Source organism: Erythrolamprus reginae, chromosome 8, assembly GCF_031021105.1.
Source record: "Erythrolamprus reginae isolate rEryReg1 chromosome 8, rEryReg1.hap1, whole genome shotgun sequence".
NCBI lineage: Eukaryota > Metazoa > Chordata > Lepidosauria > Squamata > Dipsadidae > Erythrolamprus > Erythrolamprus reginae.
Window position 1 is genome coordinate 2,244,376 of NC_091957.1, and position 22,044 is coordinate 2,266,419.

General features: G+C 42.9%; 1 protein-coding gene across 1 annotated transcript in view; it reads right to left on the reverse strand.

The window, feature by feature from the left end:
- Positions 1-206: 206 nt before the first annotated feature.
- Positions 207-22,044, reverse strand: part of FIBCD1 (fibrinogen C domain containing 1) — a 44,561-nt gene continuing 22,723 nt past the window's right edge. The window contains 5 exon segments of the mRNA XM_070758178.1: positions 207-466; positions 865-1,044; positions 1,533-1,629; positions 17,618-17,754; positions 19,344-19,503. Of these exon segments, the coding sequence (XP_070614279.1) occupies positions 207-466; positions 865-1,044; positions 1,533-1,629; positions 17,618-17,754; positions 19,344-19,503 (834 nt within the window).

Genomic DNA, 22,044 nt, shown 5'->3' on the forward strand with positions numbered 1-22,044 from the left:
GAATGCCTATCCTGCATCAGAGAGAGGTATACCACGAGTGTCTTCTCCAAAAACTCTGTTGAGCACACAAAGAGAACTTTTGGACACAGTCAAAGTGTAAGAGGTGGCAAGGAAATGTCTTGGCTTCTGCGTTTCTCCAAAACTGGATAAAGACCATGGTGAGCTTTAAGGGGAAGGTGAAATTCAAAGGAGCAAAAAGAGAGGGACTATTTTTCATCTCTGACCGGCCGGATCTTCATTTCGGTGAACTTGAGTGAATATTGCCAACCTGTCCAGGAAGACCACTCGATCCCATCCGCGTAGGAGCTGTGATGGCCCTTGAGGTACTGGCCATTCAGGTTGGACGTGTGGCAGTTGCGATACCACCAAGCTCCGTGGTAGAAGGCCGCGCAGTTGTTTTCCGAGTGGTCATTGTCCAGGTCTTTGGTGGTGAACTTCATGCCATTGTGTTTCAAGAGAGAATCTCCTAGAAAGGAGAAAACAGGTTAGGTTGGCGAGATGAGTCGGAAGGAATGTTTTATAGAACTGGAGAAGAAGTGACTGAGGTCCTTCTCCTGCAAGGGGGGCATCTCCAACCTCTGTTGTGGTCCACCAGTGGCCAGCAGAGCTTGGCAGCAGATTCGGACAGTGAGGAGTTGGGAAGGAACGTGGGTCAGTCCTGGAGTCTGGGGAAAGCTCGGAAGAGTGCTCTACATCCGAGGCAGAGACCAGACCAGGGCTGTCTGACAGTTATCAGCTGCCTTAGGAGTCAGACAGCAATGAGGCAGAGGAATAGCAGGAGCCTGTTCCCGGTGTGAGCATGCACAGTTGCCAGACAAAGGGAACAGCTAAGCAACAAGGGAGTAAGGCTACAGGTTAGACTACCTGCTGTTCCAGAATAGTCGGCAATCGTGATGGGGTAGCCATCTTCCTCCGGGTCCACAGAGAATAGGCCAACTGCAAAAGTCCCGTAATGGGCATAGGCTGTGCCATTATCAAAATCTTCCAGGTCAATGCGCAATTCATAGGTCCCTTGTGTGCTCAGCGCATGGATTCGCTTCAGACCTAGTCCAGAAGAGAGGAAGGAAAGAATCAGCTTTGCGTTTGTCCTTTCTGGCCAAGGGTAGCAAGCAGGGCTATTCTGATGGCCTGATTCAGCAGGGCTATTCTGATGTTCTTACATTTCTTCCTTCCCTCCCCCCTCCCCCCCCTTCCTTCCTTCCTTCCTTCCTTCCTTCCTTCCTTCCTTCCTCTTCCAAGTGCCACCTCTATGTTAGTTGAGGCAGGCAGGATTCCCTTGGGACCCATTTGTTGGAGGTCAGGGGAAAGGGAGGGCCTTGCCTTCTCTTTCTGCTCAAGGTCCCCATGGACAATTGGGGGGCCACTGTGGGACACAGAATGCTGGACTCAATGGGCTTTGGCCTGATTCAGCAGGGCTCTTCTTAGGTTCTTATGTTCAAACGTACCTTCTCCTTGTGCTCAAAGTCGCCTAGCCGGCTCTCCTACCTCGGGGGGGGGGGGCACTAGACAATATTCCCCAGCGGTGGACCTACCCAGCCAGTGTTCCCCTGTGAGTTTTCCAAAGCCGTCTTTGTAAGCTTCCCAGCCGCGGAAGAAATTCACAGATCCGTCCTCGCGCCTCTGGAAGACCTGAAGGGGTGCAGAATTAAGAAGAGTGGGCGCAAACCCCCAAAATACACTCAACAAATATATCTCCCTCTCCCCCCCAAAAAAATCCCCTTGCCCCTGTCGCTTTCGTCCCCTGGTTCTTTCCTTCAACACTGTCTTGCCTTCGAGGAGAGCCGCTTATTAGATGCCGAGTGCGAAATGCGCATTAATTAGAGGGTTGGAAATTGGCTAATTAGTCTGGAGTGGTTCGGCATGGGGAAGTCCACAAACGCTGCCTGTCGAGATTAATAGGCGGCTGGGGTTGTGTGAAAAAGCCCCCCCCCTTCAGTCAGACGGGGAAGGGAAGGGCAGCCCAATTTACCAGTTTCTGCTTTAAGACGGCTTTTCGGGAAACACTCTGCCTTCCCGACGGGGTTGCTCTTGGCCAACAATCGCTCCTCTAGCAATGGAAAACTCATTGGTGGAAGGAACAGCTCAGTAGGGGGTCTGGATTAGTTTGCTACCAGTTCGTGTGTGTGTGCTCGTGCGTAATGCTTCTGCACATGCACAGTCTATCCCTCCATTTACCCATCCATCCCTGCATCCTCCATCCTCCATCCTTCCATCCATTCACTGAGTCTTCGGAGAGGGGCGGCATACAAATCTAATAAATTGTTGTTATTATTATTATTATTATTATTATTATTATTATTATTATCTCTCCTTCCATCCACCTACCCCTCCCTCCATTCACCCATTCACCCATCCCTCCATCCATCTCCCTCTCTCCCTCCATCCATCCATCCACCAATCCCTCCCTCTATCCATCCATCTCTGCATCCATCTCTCCCTCCATTTCTCCCTCCATCCATCCACCAATCCCTTCATCCATCTCCCTCCCTCCATCCATCCATCCACCAATTCCTCCCTCTATCCATCCACCTCTGCATCCACCTCTCCCTCCCTCCTTCCCTCCATCCATCCATCCGCCAATCCCTCCCTCCATCTCTCCCTCCCTCCACCAATCCCTCCATCCCTCCATCTCTCCCCCCCTCCATCCATCCATTCACCAATCCCTCCCTCCCTCCCTCCATCTCTCCATCTATTCATCCATCGACCAATCCTTCCCTCCATCCGTCCATCTAAATAAGAACTATGCGATTCCAGGACATGTCCACAAAGAGGCTAAAGAGAATCAGGGGACCAGCAACAAGGTGGGTGTAGTGAGGTGAGACCCATTGGAAGATCTGAAGGACCGTGTTAGAGAAAAGGTCACCACGGGGAACATTTACCTAGGGGTGTGTGTTTGTGCTGAAGGTCAGCACCCCCATTTGATGAAGGTACCTCAATCCACCCTTCTCTACCTGTGAATCAAAGCCAGCTGCCTTAAGCTGGGTAGCATCCCAGGTAGCTGCCTTCACCCCAGGTTCTCCCAACCTCTAGCAGCTCAGCCGCCTGGAGGGTTTGCAAGACTTTTTGAACAGTTCGTTTTATGGCGAGACTTTCAAATGAGCCCAGGGAAATGTCTTCCTTTGATGAAAGGTTAATTTATGGACTGGGGTGAGGAAAATGCCACTGACCGCTTGCTATTAATTATGCTCTCACACCTGGATTTAATCACTCTGAACTTGGCTTGGGTTCACTTTAATTGGGAAGGAACGCAAGAAGAGCCTTTGAGGAACCCTCCCGCTTTCTCCAAAACCATTTGCAACCCAGAGGTCCTTTCCTTTACTCAATGATTACCGGTAGTCCTTGACTTAAGTCATTTAGTGACCATTTGATTTTACAATAGTACTGGGGGGGGGGGACTTTTATGGCTGTTTTTAACACTTTATGACCCCTGTGCTGCTATTGTTAAAATTACCATATTTTTGGTGTATAAAATGCACCTTTTTCCTCCCTAAAAGAGGCTGATAATTTGGGTGCGTCTTATACTCTGAATGTAGCTCTCTCTTCTTTTATTTATTTATTTATTTATTTATTTATTTATTTATTACTTAGATTTGTATGCCGCCCCTCTCCGAAGACTCGGGGCGGCTCACAACACGTGGAAACAAATCATAAATAATTTGACAAATTTAAAATATTTAAAGATTTAAAACAGACCCCATATACTAACAGACATACACACAAGCATACCATATATTTCCAGCCCTAACTAGCTGCTAACGATCTTCCCAGCTCTTACCTTGCAGGTTCTTTCATTGTTACTCTCTGCAAAGAATGTTTTCCAAGCCCTAAGTCTTTGCAGGGTTTTTTCATTGCTCTAACTTGCTCTGAGTAAGTTTCTTTCCAGCCCTAACCAGGTGCTAACGATGTTTCCACCTCTTACCCGCTTGCAAGCTCTCCGATATATTACAATGACTTTATTGGGGGCAGAAAAAGATATGACTTTTCTCCCCATTATTTCTCTTTAAAGTTTGAGTCTTCTCGTGAAGAAAAAATGCACCAGCCACCCAATTTGCAGCTCAGTGGATAAACCTTCCTCTTTTGATTTTCCCAGCCCCTTTATTTTTTTCTTTATTTTTTGCACTATTTATTCCTTTTGCAGGATTATTGTTATTATTAGGGTATGCGGGGGTTTCTTTTGCAATATTGGATGCAGTAGAATTCCATTTATGAATGCATCAAGGAAACCCAGCGGAGGTGCCAAACAATAATAATAATGGAAAAAGAACAGCACTGTTCTAAGAGAGGTCTCATTAAAAAACAAAATAGCAGGGGAAAACTTGAAAGGGAGGAAAAAAGGAGGCTGCAGCCCAGGAATGGAGTGGGGGGCGGATTGCATGCTGAAGAGCACCCTCGTCTCTTTTGCAGCAAAGACAGAAATTGTTTTTTTTAATTTGTCTAAAATTAGACAACATTGAGCCAGGCACAAGGAGAGAGAGAAATTTGCCTCGTTCCCTGAAAAAGTGGGACTCCTCTCAATTGTTGAGTTTTCTCCAGACTGCAACAGGATTCTAAACCTCTTGGGAAAATTGGAGCATATTGTTCTGTCCCAGCGTCGAACCCACCCCCCTCCCCCCCAAAAATAAGATCCACACCACTGGGTTAACTACTAAAGTTTTTACTACAGTATTTACAAAAAGTCTTACGCAGTTTGAGTCCTTTTGAAAAGAAGGGAAGTGCTAACAAAGTCTTCACCGCACTGATTATAAAGTCTTATCTGTTCTGTCGTGCATGGCAGCCGGCCAGCAATTATCCCCAAATTAAAACTCAAACACAAAGGTTTTGAAATGAACAAGAGTCTATTTACAAGGACGTTTGTTGAACTGCACAAACGTGAACCAAACAATGTCTTTCAACTGCCAAAATCCAGGCTTGAGGCCAAGTTGATAAGATAAATTCCCAAACAGTTGCTTCTTGAGTCAAAGTCTACTTACAAGAATATTAGCTCTATAAATGTCCAGTACTGTAGCAAAGTTTGTCAGGCAAAAACGCTCTTCACATGCTCTTCTCCTGCAGAGGCATGAACTTTGGCTTCTTGCAAAGAGCACATTCCAACTCCCTCCCCCTTATATACTCACTTCCTCTTTCTGTGCTCACTTCCTCTTTCTGAGCCTCCTTAACTGCTCCTGCCTCCCCTGCATCCTTCTTACCCGTACATTCAGGATTGGATCCCTTATCTCCTCTTCCTCCTCCTCAGACCCTGGCAAAGCCCCAGTTAGGAGCTGCAACTCCCCAATTGGGGGTTCTATAGCCTCTGTAGGCTCCTCACACCCAGACCCTCCCTCCATCTCCTCCTCGCTTTCTGACTCCTCCGACAGCCACACAGGCCGGCCGTGCCCAGATAGCCCCAGTTCATCAAGCTCAAAGTCCATTGCCAGAGGGTCTGGCTCCAAGCCAACTACAACATTAGCAACTGGCCAGAGTCCAAAGACAAGATAAACACAAACGTAACTACCAGATTGAAGCAAGGTTCAGTAGTGTAGACGTACAGAGGTTGGCTGGAAACCCGGAGCTAATAAGACAAGAATGTGGTTCTTTAAACACAAGCCAAAGAACTGCAGCAAGATTTTCTGAAATGAACTGTGTTGTTCTCTGCAATGAAGCATCGCATGACTCCCCCTTAAATAGTCTCAGGGCATGGCCAAAAGCCAGTAGTGCTACTCACGAGTAAGCATCCTCCTGAGTAACCACTCTTGCCTCCTATAGGCCCTGTGAACCCTAGCATCAAGAAGAGTCTCCTCCTCTTCTCCTGAGTCACTCATCACAGGAGGTGTAGAAGGCCCTAGTTGCTATTCAGCCTTTGACACCACGTCCTCTTCGCTGTCAAGTCTCAGGTGACAGGAACATAGGATGCCTGTACCGCCGCTCCAATGTCACTGAGTCCTCTGGGTCCATGATTAATTGCACAGGATGCGAATGGGACACAACACATATTTTAGAATTGTGATGACGAACCTATGGCATGTGGGCCACGGCTTTTCAGGAATTAAAAGCTTTTCAGCAATTCAGGAACTCCCTTTTAACAGCCGGTGGGAGTGTGAAAATAAGTGTTAGAAACATAGAAACATTGAAGATTGAAAGCAGAAAAAGACCTCCTGGTCCATCTTGTCTGCCCTTATACTATCCCCTGTATTTTATCTTAGGATAGATGGAGTCCATGAAGTCTTTCCTGATAGGTTTTATGCTTAAGACTTTCCACCATTCTTGTAGCCCGTCTTTGGACCTGTTCAATTTTATCAATATCTTTTTGTAGGCGAGGTCTCCAGAACTGAACACAGTACTCCAAATAATGTTGATAAATATAGTGCAAGTCGGTAAATCTGCTAAAAGCTAAAACATTTAGATTTGTGCTTGTACTGTATCTCTAAAGGCAGCAAATTTTACTTATCCAGTTAGGCAAGAAATGTCGGCTAACACAACAATGGAGGGGTAAGAAAACTCAACAGGGTTTCCTTCTAGTTTGAGAAAATGAACCAGTGTTGGTCTGAAGTTTGTTAAAAGGGTGTTTTATTAAAAAAACAAGGCTTCAAAAGCAGGTAAAATTTAGCAGCTCCTGGTGATGGAAGTGAAACAAAAGAACTTAAAGCGATTACCTTGGATCAAGTATTCATTGGTAACTGATCTATTTGTTAAATCTCAAAAGGGTGAACATTTAGCCCAGGTCTGAGACGCTGACAAGACAAAAGAAGAAGAAGTCATTCCTGGTAAAATAACCCAATTATGGGAAGTGGAACGAAAATCAATTTTCTGTGTAGCAGATAGGTTAGCTTTTCCCTGAAGATTTCTGCCTAGAAACCCAGATCAAATGTCCCTTTAAAAAAAGACAATATAGAAGATGTAGAAGTGGCCTAGCTTTGACTGCAGGAACGAAGTCGTGCAGTTCTTTTTAAAAAAGGATTTCTTGTTCTGTCTTCGCCCCCTTTAGTTGAGTTAAAAAATTTGGACGTGAGCAAAATCTTCTTTCTTTCTTTCTTTCTTTCTTTCTTCTTTCTTCTTTCTTCTTTCTTTCTTTCTTTCTTTCTTCTTTCTTCCTTTCTTCCTTTCTTTCTTCTTCCTTCCTTCCTTCCTTCCTCAGTATAACTCACGCTCAAAATTGCTCCAGCCAACTAACAATATTACCAACAACAACAGCTAACAGCTAACAATCATTGTAAAGTTGCTTTGTATTATATAATGCTCGGGCCCAATCAGGTTGCAGTTTACACCCTATGACTCTGTATTCATTACTGTTTAACATGCTTACATCCTTCTTTTACCTTAAACAGGGTGGCACAGCAGGTAGAGTGCTGTATTGCAGGCCACTGAAGCTGACTGTAGATCTATAGGTCAGCGGTTCAAATCTCATCACCGGCTCAAGGTTGACTCAGCCTCCCATCCTTACGAGGTGGGTAAAATGAGGACCCAGATTGTGGGGGCAATATGCTGGTTCTGTTAAAAAGTGCTATTGCTAACATGTTGTAAGCTGCCCTGAGTCTAAGGAGAAGGGCGGCATAAAAATTGAATGAATGAATGAATGAATGAATGAATGAATGAATGAATGAATGAATAAATAAATAAATAAATAAATAAATAAATAATGGAATATCACCATACAAATCTAAATAATAATAATAATAATAATAATAATAATAATAATAATAATAATAATAATAATAATAAAGCTAATCTTTGACAGAGACAACAGTATGAGACAACAGTTTTGAAATTACCTTACAGGTTGTCCTTGGCTTTCAAGCATTTGTTTAGAGCCTATTCGAACTTTAGAGCGGTTTACTTTAAGTTTGTATCTGTTGTGTGCTCATGTGTTATTGTGGTTGAAGCAGAAGTAGTCGTTGACAAGAAGGACGTTGTACAAGATGATTTTATGGGCTATGTTTAAGGCAACGTAGTTCTAAGCTTTCTAAACCTAGGATTGTAAGTCTAGTTGCGTAGGGGATTCCGTTGCGAGTGGAGGAGTGGAGGGCTCTTCTCGTAAAGTATCTCTGGACATTTTCTAGAGTGTTTATGTCCGAAATGCGGTGTGGGTTGGCCTGGCAAATGTTTTGTATGCTCTGGTTAGTAGTGTGAGATTACCAGAGCAGATGCTACGTAGGATTAGGTTGACAACTCTTGAAGCCTTTTTGGCAATGTTGTTGCAGTGGGCTTTACACATGTTTAAGTGTAGTTGCAAATCCAGCCAAGAAACATCCTTGGGTTGAGCCTGTTTCCGTATCGATGGGCGAATTAAAGACCATCAAATCAGGATTGACTCTTCTTAGCAACCAGACAGAGGTAAGAGATCGTTCCCATCTTCCGGCTAATACAATATTGACTGATAGCTCTAAGATGTCAGAGCATTCGGAGGATCAGAAACTAATCGTGATTATTTGAAATGCTAATTAGCAGGGCTGCTCTGATCGTCCTCAGCGATAAGATGAGTCAAGCATTTGTGCCTTTCATGACGGAAGATGGGAAGAATGCGCAAAGGCATTTGAAGGGCGTTTTGTGGGCCCTGGTGAGGAATTATTTGAAGATTCTCACTGTGACATCAAGCCAACATCAAGGGGAAAGAGACAGCGGATCAGCAACTGACATTTCAAATGTAGGAATGGAAATAAGGAGATGGGCATTTGCAAAAATAATATATGTGTCAATGGGTTAAATATGATCTCAAAACAAGAAGCAACAGATGGAAACTAATGAGGGAAAGAACCATCAACCTTCTTAAGAAGTTTCTCACAATTGTTTCAAAGAACTCGACTACGATATCATTCTGAGAGATGATTAACCGCTCCAAACTTGACTGTAAAAAATACGACTTCAGTAACCGAGTTGTCAAAGCGTGGAACTCATTACCGGACTCCATAGTGTCATCCCCAAACCCCCAACACTTCACCCTTGGATTATCTACAGTTGACCTCTCCAGATTCCTAAGAGGTCAGTAAGGGGCGAGTACAAGTGCACTAGAGTGCCTTCCGTCCCCTGTCCTATTGCTCTCCTATATCTCCTATACCTTTCTTCTATTCCTATATCTCTTCTTCTATTATTTCATTGATATGTTCTATTACTATATCTTCTTTTCTATTCTTTCATAGATATATTTTACTATGAGTATCTCCTCTATAACCTTCATCATGCATTTTACTATGTGTATACTGTATAGATATATACCCACTAAAACCCTCATTGTGTATTGGACAAAAATGAATGAATGAATGAATGAAAAGAGCCAACTAGACTTTGTCGGTTTTAAAAGCCTACCTCCAAGAAAGAGGAAATGTACAACTGGGATCATATTCCCGAGGGATGTGGGAAAAGTTGTACGTGGCATAAAAATGATCCTTGATCAAATACTCAGCCAAGGTCTTCCATTCCTTCAACCAGGCTTAGAAAGGACTCCAAATTTTTTTTTCTTTCTCTCTTGCAAAATGTCACACATCTCCTGGAAGATTTGGGGTAACAAAAAGTAATTTTGGCCAATCTGGTTTTGATAGCCACATCTTGAGAAGGTTCTTACTCTGCTTTGCATATTTATCCCAAAGGGGCTGTCAAGTCACTGCAGAAGTTGGTGATAAATTAGCGGTTTGCCACACTATAGAAGACCTGAATCCTGATATTTGTGGGAACTTAAGAGGGATAATTATTTCTTTTTCCTCCTCCTCCTCCTCCTCTTCTTTTTCTTCTCCTCCTTCTCCTCCTTTTCTTCTTCTCCTCCTCCTCCTCCTCGTCTTCTTCTCCTCCTCCTTCTCCTCCTCCTCCTCCTCCTTCTCCTCCTCTTCTTCTTCTCCTCCTCCTTCTTCTTCTTCTCCTCTTTCTCCTCCTCCTTCTCCTTCTCCTCTTCTCCTCCTTCTCCTCTCCTCTTCCTCCTCCTCCTTCTCTTCTCCTTCTCTTTCTTCTCCTTCTTCTCTTCTCCTCCTCCTCCTCCTCCTCTTCCCCCTCCTCCTCCTTCTTCTTTTGAAGTTAAGCCCTACATTGGCTGGAGACCCTACCCTGAAAGCGAGGCAGGCCTGGTTGGAACAGAAGGGGATTGAGCACAAAATGTAACCAAAATGTAATTTATTTAAACTAATTAATGCAGGGAATACAATCGCTCCCTCTTTGGCCCACTAGAAATTATGGCTCTCCGCTTAGTTTTGGAAAAGTGCCTTCGAGGCCCATCGCCGCGGCTTTCGCTGACCTTGAGTTCTGTGTACTTGCCCTGAATAATTTCAAAGGGGGCACAGGGCTTTGATCGCAGGCATAGAAGTGATACATTTTCTCTCTTTGCAGCAGCCGTCGCCGCGCCTGAAAAAATGGGATAACATTATTAAGGTGCCGGGCAAGGAGGGATGGGAGTGGGAGAAAGACCATGGGTGAGAAGAAGGGGGAAAGACGCTGCCTAGGGCATAAAATTTGGAGGGAGCTGAGAGATGAATAATGGGCATTGGGAAGAAAAAAAATTAGTAAGATCTTTTCTTAGCTTATCAAGCAGCAAAAAGGGAATAGAGCGAGCTTTCTACTTTCAGACTTGTAGGATGGAAATCAGCCTCCTGAAGAGGCCAGATAGGTGGCGGTGGTGGTGGTTGTTCTTGTTCTTGTTCTTGTTGTTATTATTATTATTAGAAACATAGAAGACTGACGGCAGAAAAAGACCTCATGGTCCATCTAGTCTGCCCTTATACTATTTCCTGTATTTTATCTTACGATGGATATATGTTTATCCCAGGCATGTTTAAATTCAGCTCCTGTGGATTTACCAACCACGTCTGCTGGAAGTTTGTTCCAAGGATCTACTACTCTTTCAGTAAAATAATATTTTCCCATGTTGCCTTTGATCTTTCCCCCAACTAACTTCAGATTGTGTCCCCTTGTTCTTGTGTTCACTTTCCTATTAAAAACACTTCCCTCCTGAACCTTATTTAACCCCTTAACATATTTAAATGTTTCGATCATGTCCCCCCTTTTCCTTCTGTCCTCCAGACTATACAGATTGAGTTCATGAAGTCTTTCCTGATACGTTTTATGCTTAAGACCTTCCACCATTCTTGTAGCCCATCTTTGAACCCCTTCAATTTTGTCAATATCTTTTTGTAGGTGAGGTCTCCAGAACTGAACACAGTACTCCAAATGTAGTCTCACCAGCGCTCTATATAAGGGGATCACAATTATTATTATTATTATTATTATTATTATTATTATTATTATTATTATTATTATTATTATTATGTCAATACAACTCAGCAAATGAGATCACTATGCTGGATTTCGTATTTCATCACCAGCCGGGCGCTTCCCAAGCACCTAGGACTGTGTGATGCAGCGGCGAATTATGTTTGCCGATCCCAGTAAAGCGGCCTTTTGCAATTGACAGGTGGATTTTTTGTCAATTCCGATGGTTTTCAAATGCCCGCTGAGATCCTTTGGCCCTGGGCCCAGTGTGCCAAGGACCACTGGGACCACTTTCACTGGCTTATGCCAGAGTCGTTGCAGCTCGATTTTTAGATCTTCGTATTTTACTAATTTCTCTAGCTGCTTCTCCTCAATTCTGTCCCCTGGGATTGCGATGTCGATGATCCATACTTTCTTTTTCTCCATGATCACAATGTCCAGTGTGTTATGCTTCAGAATTCGGTCAGTCTGAAGCTGGAAGTCCCACAGTAGTTTTGCTTGCTCATTTTCGACCACTTTTTCGGGCTTATGATCCCACCAGTTCTTTGCCACTGGGAAATGGTAGTTCCGGCACAAGTTCCAGTGGATCATCTGTGCCACAGCATCATGTCTATGCTTGTAGTCAGTCTGTGCAATCTTTTTGCAGTAGCTGAGTATGTGATCGATTATTTCATCTGATGATGATTATTATTATTATTATTATTGTTGTTGTTATTATCATTATTATTATTATTATTATTATTATTATTATTATTATTATTATTTAGATTTGTATGCCGCCCTGCTCTGAAGACTCGGGTGATGACCTAATTGTAAATAATAATAATAAATTGATTCCCCTGGGCCACGCCCACAGCGTGGTAGTAAAATTTTTTGCAGCCCTTCACTGCTCCTGGTGTAAAGTATGTGAGCAAGCGTTTGAGAGATGGAGGGGAAGGAAGTGCTGCTTAGGGAACAGATGTCAGTTAAGCCCTCTGCTCCATAATGGGTGGGGAGAGTCCAAAAGGCCCCTCCATAATTTCTCAGAAAAAGGTGGGATATTTGTACTTTCAGACCTGTAAAATTCTGTTAATGTAGCTCTAGAATAAAGTAGAATTCGCCTATCTATCATGCTTCCTGCTTGGTCTACCTGGAAAAGCTTGTCACTAGGAACAAGATTATTCTGCTAGAGTTCCTTATTGCGCCTCGATGTTTCACATATATTAATTGTTTTTATCGTAATCCCTTCCCGAGTGCCGTCTGGCCCCATTTAACCTGGTTTGCTCTATCGCCCTTTTTCCATGGCTCTGGATAATACGCGAATCTTCCACCAACCGAAGGGCCGAATTGGTCTTCCTGCAACCCTAGCCCTCATTGGCCAATTTGCAGGGAAATGTCAAGCAAATGGTGTAAATGATTTAATTTGACAATCTGCAGCAAATATGTACCCGGAGGCTTCGGTTACTGCACCACGTAGCCAACGTGTTGATTGGGGGGAAAAAATAACCACAGTTATAGGGGAAATGAAATGAATGAGGTTCATTTACAGTACAGTACAGATGGATGGATGGAGAGATGGAGAGAAGCAACAGATGAAAACTCCTCCTCTTCTTCACCTCCTCCTTCCCCCTTCTTCCTCTTCTTCTTCTTCTTTTTCTCCTCCTTCTAGTCCTTCTCCTCCTCCTCTTCACCTCCTCCTTCCCCCTTCTTCTTCTTCTTTTCTTCTCCTTCTCCTTCTTCTTCATCTTTGTCTTTGTCTTCTTTTTCACCTTCTCCTTCCTCCTCCTCTTCACCTCTTCCTCCCTCCTTCTTCCTCCTCCTCTTCCTCTTCTTCTTCTTCTTTTTCTTCTCCTTCTTCTTCTTCTCCTTCTTCTTTTCCTCTTCTTCTTCTTCTCCTTCTCCTTCTCCTTCATCTTTGTCTTCTTTTTCACCTTCTCCTTCTCCTTCCTCCTCCTCTTCTCTTCCTTCCTTCCTCCTTCCTCTTCCTCTTCCCTCTCTTCTTCTTCTTCTTCTCCTTCTTCCTCCTTCTCCTTATTCTCCACCTCCTCCTCCTCCTTCCTCCTCCTCCCCTCCACAAACCCCACTCTCTTCTAGCACTGATGAAGATACCCAGCTGAGTAATGAAATGTCCACAAGAAAATCACCAAGCTCCACATTCAGGCAACCCCAGGTCTAAAGAACTTCAAAAGCTAGAAGAATTTTAAGCAAAGTTCTTCTTACCCATTGGAAAATAAAAAAAAACTTTCTGAGTTAAATTGAAACGAGAGCCAGCAGGAAAAGCTGCAAGAGTTGCTTAGCTGCGTGCCTGAAGTATTGATACATCCATCATATAATAATTTATTCCCACGTTCTTTCTAAAAACCAGGCTGCTCCCAGGGGTGGGGAGGTAGGTGGGTTCAGCCCAGAAGAAACTTTCCCCTTTCCTGAAAGCCGCACGAAGAAGGCTCCGTTCGTGCTGCCCACAAAACTTGTCAGGAAAGATTAATTAACAAATTAGAACGGGGCTGGGATATTGCAGAGGAAAAAGGTCATGTGTTTTTTAAAATCAATTCCTCCCTTCTTTGCAAAACCCAATTTTCATTTAAGTGTAATTGTGTGAAGAAGGAGAAATGAAATACCATTAATAAGTGTGGGTGGCAAGGAATTTTGGGGAAGGACCTGGCCAGGTATATTTAGAGGCAGGTTATATGTGTTTCAAATTGCCTTCTGCGCACATATATATATTTTTTTTTTGCAAAGAAAAAAAAACAGAGGTGAAAGAACTGGTAATTTACACCTGTAGACATTTGTGACTTCTTCTTTTTTTCCTTTAAGTAGATTTATTGAAACAAAAGTGGTGGAAAATCCACGGGGACCCCAAAGAATAAGTACTGTACTTTGCAACTGTTCACCTCCTGCCCCCCCTCCCCCCCAACCTCAAAGAAATAGTGAAAAACACAATCAGCTTTCTTTCAAGTCAGTTTTGGCTCCTGACAACTTCATAGAGAAAAAGCCGGGAGAGTTTTCATGGCAAGATTGCCAAAAACAGTAATAGCATCTGTTATTTTCAAAGCAAAGCTGGCGACTAGGGCTCAAAGACTTTTTTTGTTTTTCAATATTATCTTCCCATTCAAGTGACTAACAAAGTTGGAGGATCCCACATTTATAAAAACATTAATAAGGTGAAAAGTAGCCGTAACTGCTGCTGGTGTTTCAGCTCCCCTTTGGCAAGCACAATGAGGAGAGAAGGAAGGAATAGAGGGAGGGAAAGAGAAGGAAGGAGAGGGAAAGGGGAGGAAGGAAGGAAAGAAAGAAAGAAAGAAAAAGGAGAAAAGGAAGGAAGGAGAGGGAAAGGGGAGGAAAGAAAGGAAGGAAGGAAGGGGCGGAGGGAAACTGGAATGGAAGGGAGGGACAGAAAATGGAAGGAAGGAAGGAAAGAAAGAAAAAGAAAAAGAAGGGAAAAAGGAAGGAAGGAGAGAGAAAGGGGAGGAAAGCATGGAAGCATGCAAGGAAGGAAGGAAGAAGAAGGAAGGAAGGAAAGAAAGAAAGAAAAAGGAGAAAAGGAAGGAAGGAGAGAGAAAGGGGAGGAAAGCATGGAAGCATGCAAGGAAGAAGAAGGAAGGAAAGAAAGAAAGAAAGAAGGAAAAAGAAGGAGAAAAAGAAGGAAGGAAAGAAAGAAAAAGAAGGAGAAAAGGAAGGAAGGAAGGAGAGGGAAAGGGGAGAAAAGAAAGAAAGGAAGACAAAGGAAGGAAGGAAGGAAGGGGTGAAGGGAAAGTGGAATGGAAGGGAGGGACGGGAAATGGAAGGAAGGAAAGAAAGAAAAAGAAAAAGAAGGAAAAAAGGAAGGAAGGAGAGAGAAAGGGGAGGAAAGCATTGAAGCATGCAAGGAAGAAAGGAAGGAAGGACGGAAGGAAGGAGGGAGGAGGCATAGGGGAAGTGGAATGGAAGGGAGGGAAGGAAGGAAAATGGATGGAAGGAAGGAAGGAAGCTGCTTTTATTATCCTCAATTTCCCAACCTTAGAGTGTGATTTCTTTCCAGGAAAAGTGAAATAAAATATTGACATCCAGCTGGCTCAGAATCCAGCAAGTCAAAAGGTTGATGGGATGGGTGTAACCAGAGAAACACCAATTAACTTCTCGCCCCTTCGTCCAGCTCTAAATCCAGACAGTCCAACAGGGCAGAAGAAACTGATCTGGATTTTGTCTCTTGATTTAAGGCTCACAGACTGCGATGGAATAAGGGAAAGCAACTGAGAAGGTTAGCAGCAAACGCTGTGGCTGAGATAGCATTTAAACATGGAGGGGTTTTATTATTATTATTATTATTATTATTATTATTATTATTATTATTATTATTATCATCAAAGTTGGAAACTTTTAGAAGTGTGGACCGGCTCCCAGAATCCCTCAGACAGCAGGGGGATTCTGGGAGTTGACGTCCGCGCGTCTTAGAAGTTGGCCAAGTTTGCAAACCGCGGATCTTGATTGTTCTTCAGAAAGCACTTAACATTCTAAGCTAAAACAAACCGAGACTCATTACGTTGATGGTGGTGTATGAATTCAACTGTACCCACCGAGCATCTAACTGCTGGCATACCAAACAACCCCTTCTCTGTACTGCAAATGGCCCAGGCAGCCACATCTATTAATAATAAAGTTGACATTATTGCAATCTTTCACATTTACACTTGTATAGATTTATTTCCCATCTGCTGTTCTCCGGAAATTAGTTTATTTTACACCCGCATGATGAAGCCAATGCTTGCTTCTTCTTCTTCTTTTTTTTAAAAGGAATTCTGCTCCCTACCCCTGAAAAAAATATATTCATAATCGAATGTGGTCGTGGTAGCAATTACCGTTTCTTTTCTAACATTAGGATGGACTTTGGGGTGGGTGGGTTAAAAAAGGAGGTTTAATTCTCTCAACTGTGCAAGAAGGTTGGGTGTCTGGCTAAAGGAAGGGAAGAAGGGAAGGGAAGAAAAGAAGGGAAGGGAAGAAGGAAAGGAAAGAAGGGAAGGGGAGGAAGGGAAGGGAAGAAGGGAGGGGAGGGAGAAAGGGAAGGGAAGGGAAGAAGGGAGGGGAGGGAGGAAGGGAAGGGAAGAAGGGAGGGGAGGGGAGGGAAAGGAAAGGAAAGAAGGGAAGGGAAGAGAGGAAGGGAAGGGAGGAAGGAAGCAAAGGAGAAAGGATAGGGGAGGGAAGGGAAGGAGGAAGGGAGGGAAGGAAAAATCAGAAGAAAAAAAAATGAGAGAAAGAAGAAAGAAAGAGAGAAGGGAGGCAGGGAGGATAGAGGAAGGGAGGCAGGAAAAGCAGAAATAAAGAAATAAAATGGGAAAGAAGGAAGGAAAGAAAGAAGGAAGGAAGCAAGCAATGGAGGGAGGGAAGGAGGGAGGGAATGGAAAGAAAAAAAATTCTCATAAGCTTGACATTTGCCCATCGAACAGAGATATTGGCAAGAATCAAGGAAGGATAGCTACGTAGACATTTTTTAAAAATTTCTTTAAGTTTCCAAAGTCTGCCTCCCAAGCTCATCCCTTTACTTGCTGTCCAAGTCAAAACCAGGCCCAAATTCCCTTGCCCCTCCCTCGAGAAATTATGTGCATGCATAAGCGCACTGGCGTGCCTACCATCCCTGTCCAATTGTTTCCTCTTATCAGTACCCATCTTATGTACACTGTTCAAAAAAATAAAGGGAACACTTAAACAACAGAATATAACTCCAAGTCAATCAAACGTCTGTGAAATCAAACTGTTCACTTAGGAAGCAACACTGATGGACAATCGATTCCACCTGCTGTTGTGCACATTCAACTTTGTACAGAACATGAACATGCGTTCATATCTATGATGTGTTCATAGAAACATAGAAGACTGACGGCAGAAAAAGACCCCATGGTCCATCTAGTCTGCCCTTATACTATTTCCTGTATTTTATCTGACAATGGATATATGTTTATCCCAGGCATGTTTCAATTCAGTTCCTGTGGATTTACCAACCACGTCTGCTGGAAGTTTGTTCCAAGGATCTACGACTCTTTCAGTCAAATAATATTTTCTCACGTTGCTTTTGATCTTTCCCCCAACTAACTTCAGATTGTGTCCCCTGGTTCTTGGGTTCACTTTCCTATTAAAAACACTTCCTTCCTGAACTTCATTTAACCCTTAAATGTTTCAATCATGTCCCCCCTTTCCCTTCTGTCCTCCAGACTCTACAGATGGAGTTCATGGATTCTTTCCTGATACGTTTTATGCTTAAGACCTTCCACCATTCTTGCAGCCCGTCTTTGGACCCGTTCAATTTTCTCAATATCTTTTTGTAGGTGAGGTCTCCAGAACACAGTATTATTCCAAATGGGGTCTCACCAGCGCTCTATATAAGGGGATGTTCTTTGAGTGTTCCCTTCATTTTTTTGAGCAGTATAGATGAACAATGTTATATCTACGTATATTACAAATACAGGGAGGGACCCAGCCAGAGCAGCGATGCCCCCACCCTTACCGTCCATCCTCCACCATCGGTGGTCATGTCGCAGTAAACCTGAAACCCCTCGGCGTAGTGGGTGGGGAAGATGGAGAAGACGCCATCACTCTGTTGCCCACCGGCGTAGACGTCGGAACAATCCCGAGGCTTTGAGCCTACAGCAAGAGATGGAATCAAAGGATAATTTGATAAAAAAAAACCATGGTTAAAATATGATCAGAACAATATTTATTTGACAAAGCTATTGCCTGGTATTAGAATCTATTCTTAATATAAAGATACAGAATGTTTTGTGTAAATTAAGATGTGTATACTTTTCCAAAACTGGCGTATGCAAATAACTTAACAGAGCTATAATTATAATGTTACCATAGCTGGAACCGTTTTTCCTATAGGTTATGTTGCACATAGGTCCAAATAATGTTTGCTTTTCTTTGTTTTTTCTTTCTTTTGTTTTTCTTCTAAATGTAGTAGCATTGATTTATGTATTGTATGTATATATGTATATAATAATTTTTTTAAAAAAAAATTAAAAAAAAGAATGGGGAGAAGGAGGCAGGTAGGAAACTTAATCTAATTACTGTATTTTTGGGGGGCTGGGGTAGTGGTAAAAGTTTTTTTTATTTTTTCTCCACTTTTAAAGAGTGCAATATCATATACCTTCAATCTTCAATACAATGCAGTGAATTTACATTTATATTTGGTATTTACAGTATTTTGGTATTTACAGTATCATCCAACAATATAATAATAATAATAATAATAATAATAATAATAATAATAATAATAATTTATTAGATTTGTATGCCACCCCTCTCCGAGGACTCGGAGCGGCTCACAACAAGTAAAAACATCATATACAAATCCAATATTAAAACAGTTTTAAAAACCAATAATTAAAAAACAGTCATACAACCCAAGCACACCATACATAAAATCAAGACAGCTAAGGATATATCAATTCCTCCATGCCTGGTGACATAGATGGGTTTTCAAAAGTTTACGAAAGGCAAGGAGGGTGGGGGACAGTCCTAATCTCCAGGGGGGAGTTGATTCCAGAGGGCTGGGGCTGCCACAGAGAAGGCTCTTCCCCTGGGTCCCGCCAGACGGCATTGTTTTGTCGACGGGACCTGGAGAAGGCCAACTCTGTGGGACCTAATCGGTCACTGGGATTCGTGCGGCAGCAGGCGGTCCCGGAGGTATTCTTTTACTTTGAAAAATATGGTAATTAGAGCTTCTCTGAGCTTTTAGGCTCTCGTATCAATGCCAATTGTTGTCCCTAGTTTCTAGACACCGGATGAACTTTGAAGGGTCCATTTGTGAGAACAAATTAAGCTCAGAGTGGATGGCTCAGAATTGATGGAGAACTCACAAAAATATATATATTTCTCCCTCGGCTTTGCCAAACCACAGAAATGTGTATTTTGGTCCTCTTGGCAAAACGATGGCCCTGCTACGGGAAGGTAGACGGGTTTGGTTTCCCTTCTCGAAGGAGAGCTCCCACACAGATTTCAGGAGAAATGTTCACTGAGGTCCACGAAACGAGTCAACAATTCTGTGATGTGAATTCGGGTGGAAATGGGTTCTGAAAAATGAGAGGGGTGGGTCCCGTTTTAAGATGAGGAATGGGCTTCTGATGGAGGAGAACATTTGTAGCTCTGGGTGGAACTTTTGGGTGCTCTTTGAGCTTGGGTTGCCTGCACCGCTGGTTCGAGAATGAAAAGCGGGGGGGGTTTTGACCTACCATTAGGGCATCCTTTAGGCCGTGGGGTCCGGGATGGAATCCGCTGAAGGTCTGCCTTCATGCGTGGCCGGGCGAGGCCGCGGTCTTTCTGCAGAGTCTCCAGAATATCGCTGACGGAGCTGACCAGCCTAGCTATGTTGGTCTGGCTTTCGGAAAGCAGCTGTGTATAAAGAATAAAGAATAAATCAAAGATTCTCCCAGTTTTCCATTGACTCGTTCCTTCTATTTCTTTTTGAAAGACCCTGTGTTTATAGATAGTCCTTGACTTACAACATGAAGCATAAAACTTCTGGGGCTGAAGAAGAAACATAGAAGATTGACGGCAGAAAAAGACCTCCTGGTCCATCTAGTCTGTCTTTATACTATTTTCTGTATTTTATCTTAGGATGGATCTATGTTTATCCCAGGCATGTTTAAATTCAGTTCCTGTGGATTTACCAACCACGTCTGCTGGAAGTTCGTTCCAAGAATCTACTACTCTTTCAGTCAAATAATATTTTCTCACGTTGCTTCTGATCTTTTCCCCAACTTGCCTCAGATTGTGCCCCCTTGTTCTTGGGTTCATTTTCCTGTTAAAAACACTTCCATCCTGAACCTTATTTAACCCTTTAACATATTTAAATGTTTCCATCATGTCCCCCCTTTTCCTTTTGTCCTCCAGACTATACAGATGGAGTTCATGAAGTCTTTCCTGAGAAGTTTTATGCTTAAAACTTTCAACCGTTTTTGTAGCCCGTCTTTGGACCCATTCAATTTGATCCATATCTTTTTGTAGGCAAGGTCTCCATAACTGGACACAGTTCCTTCTTTTTGAAAGACCCTGTGGTTATAGCTAGTTCTTGACTTACAACATGAATAAAGAAAGAGCTATTAAGTGACTTCTGCCTTATTTTATGACCTTCCTCGCCATCGTTGTTAAGGGAAATCCCTGTGATTGTTAAGTAACACAGTCGTTAAGCGAATCTGGCTTTTCCCCCTTGACTTTGCTGGTTGGAAGGTCGTAAAATGGGATCCCTGCCACCGCTGTAAATACAAGTCACCACCAAGCATCTGAATTCCAATCGCGTGGCTGCAATGTGAAAAGTGGTTATAAGTCACTTATTTTCAGTGCTGCTGTAACTTCAAACGGTCACTAAATGAACCATTGTTAAGTTGGGGACTACTTACAATGAGCTTCTGGAAGGGAGTTCCATTTACAAATTATAAGGTCATTCATTTCTTTTGCCAGAGGAAAAAAGGGAATTGATCAGGCCACATGGGAACCCTGCATGCTTTTTATTACAGTGGGAAGAAAATCCAAATATACTAAATAATTTTTTTTCACCCCCAGTTTATCTGAAAGCTCAAATGTCTCCGAGCATTGCTAGTTTCTTCCACAGGCTACACCCCACAACAACAAAAAATAAATAAATCAACAAGTCGCTTCCATCAACGTCTTAAATTGGTCAATGTATTGATCTGACCTTTGGATTAAACCTTTTGATTTTTAAGGCGGGCAGTTTTTATAGTTCATCGTCAAAGATGAGCAATATTTCTTATTCCATAGGCCTGCTGGCTAGGATGCTCTTGACTTGTCAAGAACGGAAGCCAGATATTTATCACAATTTTGGTGAATCATGCTCGCCAATAGTGTATATGGGCCCCCGCCATTGACTCTAGTCTCTTTTTGCAAGAGATAAATTATTTTGGTTTCTGAGCAGGAGGCTTTAAAAACACAGTGGCCAGAAAGCGGATGGAGAACATTTTAGCCTTCTAAGATTTGGGGATTTAGAAATTAAAAAAACACTTGCTCCTGGGAAGGAAAGTCATGGCAAATCTAGGCAGGGTACTAAAAAGCAGAGACATGACCCTGCCAACAAAAGTCTGTTTAGTTAAGGCTATGGTTTTCCCATTTGCAATGTGTGGCTGTGAAAGGAAAGGAAGGAAGGAAGGAAGGAAGGAAGGAAGGAAGGAGAGAGAGAGAGAGAGACAGACAGACAGACAGACAGACAGACAGACATGAAAAGAGGAAGGAAAGAAGGAAGAACATAAGGGAGGAAGAAACGAAAAAGAGGAAGGCAGGAAAGAAAAAGAGAGGAAAAGAGAAAGGAAAGAGGGACAGGCATAAGGGAATAAAAAGAGGAAAAAAGAAAGAAAGAAGGACATAAGGGTGAAGGAAAAGGGAATGTAGGGAGGAAAGGAAGGAAGGAGAGAGAGAGAGACAGACAGACAGACATGAAAAGAGGAAGGAAAGAAGGAAGGACATAAGGGAGGAAGGAAAGAAAAGGAAGGAAGGCAGGGAAGGAAAAGAAAAAGGGAAGGAAAGAAGGAAGGAAGGACATAAGGGAATAAAGGAAGAGGATGGAAGGAAGGAAGAGGAAAAGAGAAAGAAAGAAGGACATAAGGATGAAAGGAAAGAGGGAGGGAAGGAAGGAAGGAGAGAGACAGATAGACAGACATGAAAAGAGGAAGGAAAGAAGGAAGGACAAGGAAATAAGGAAAGAGGAAGGAAGAGAAGAAAGAAAGAAAGAAAGAAAGAAGAAAGGACATAAGGGTGTAAGGAAAGAAAGAAGGAGGGACAAGGGAATAAGGAAAGAGGAAGGAAGGAAAGAAAGAAAGAGGAAAAGAGGAAGGAAAGAAGGAAGGACAAGGAAATAAGGAAACAGGAAGGAAGGAAAGAAAGAAAGAGGAAAGAAAGAAGGAAGGACATAAGGGTGTAAGG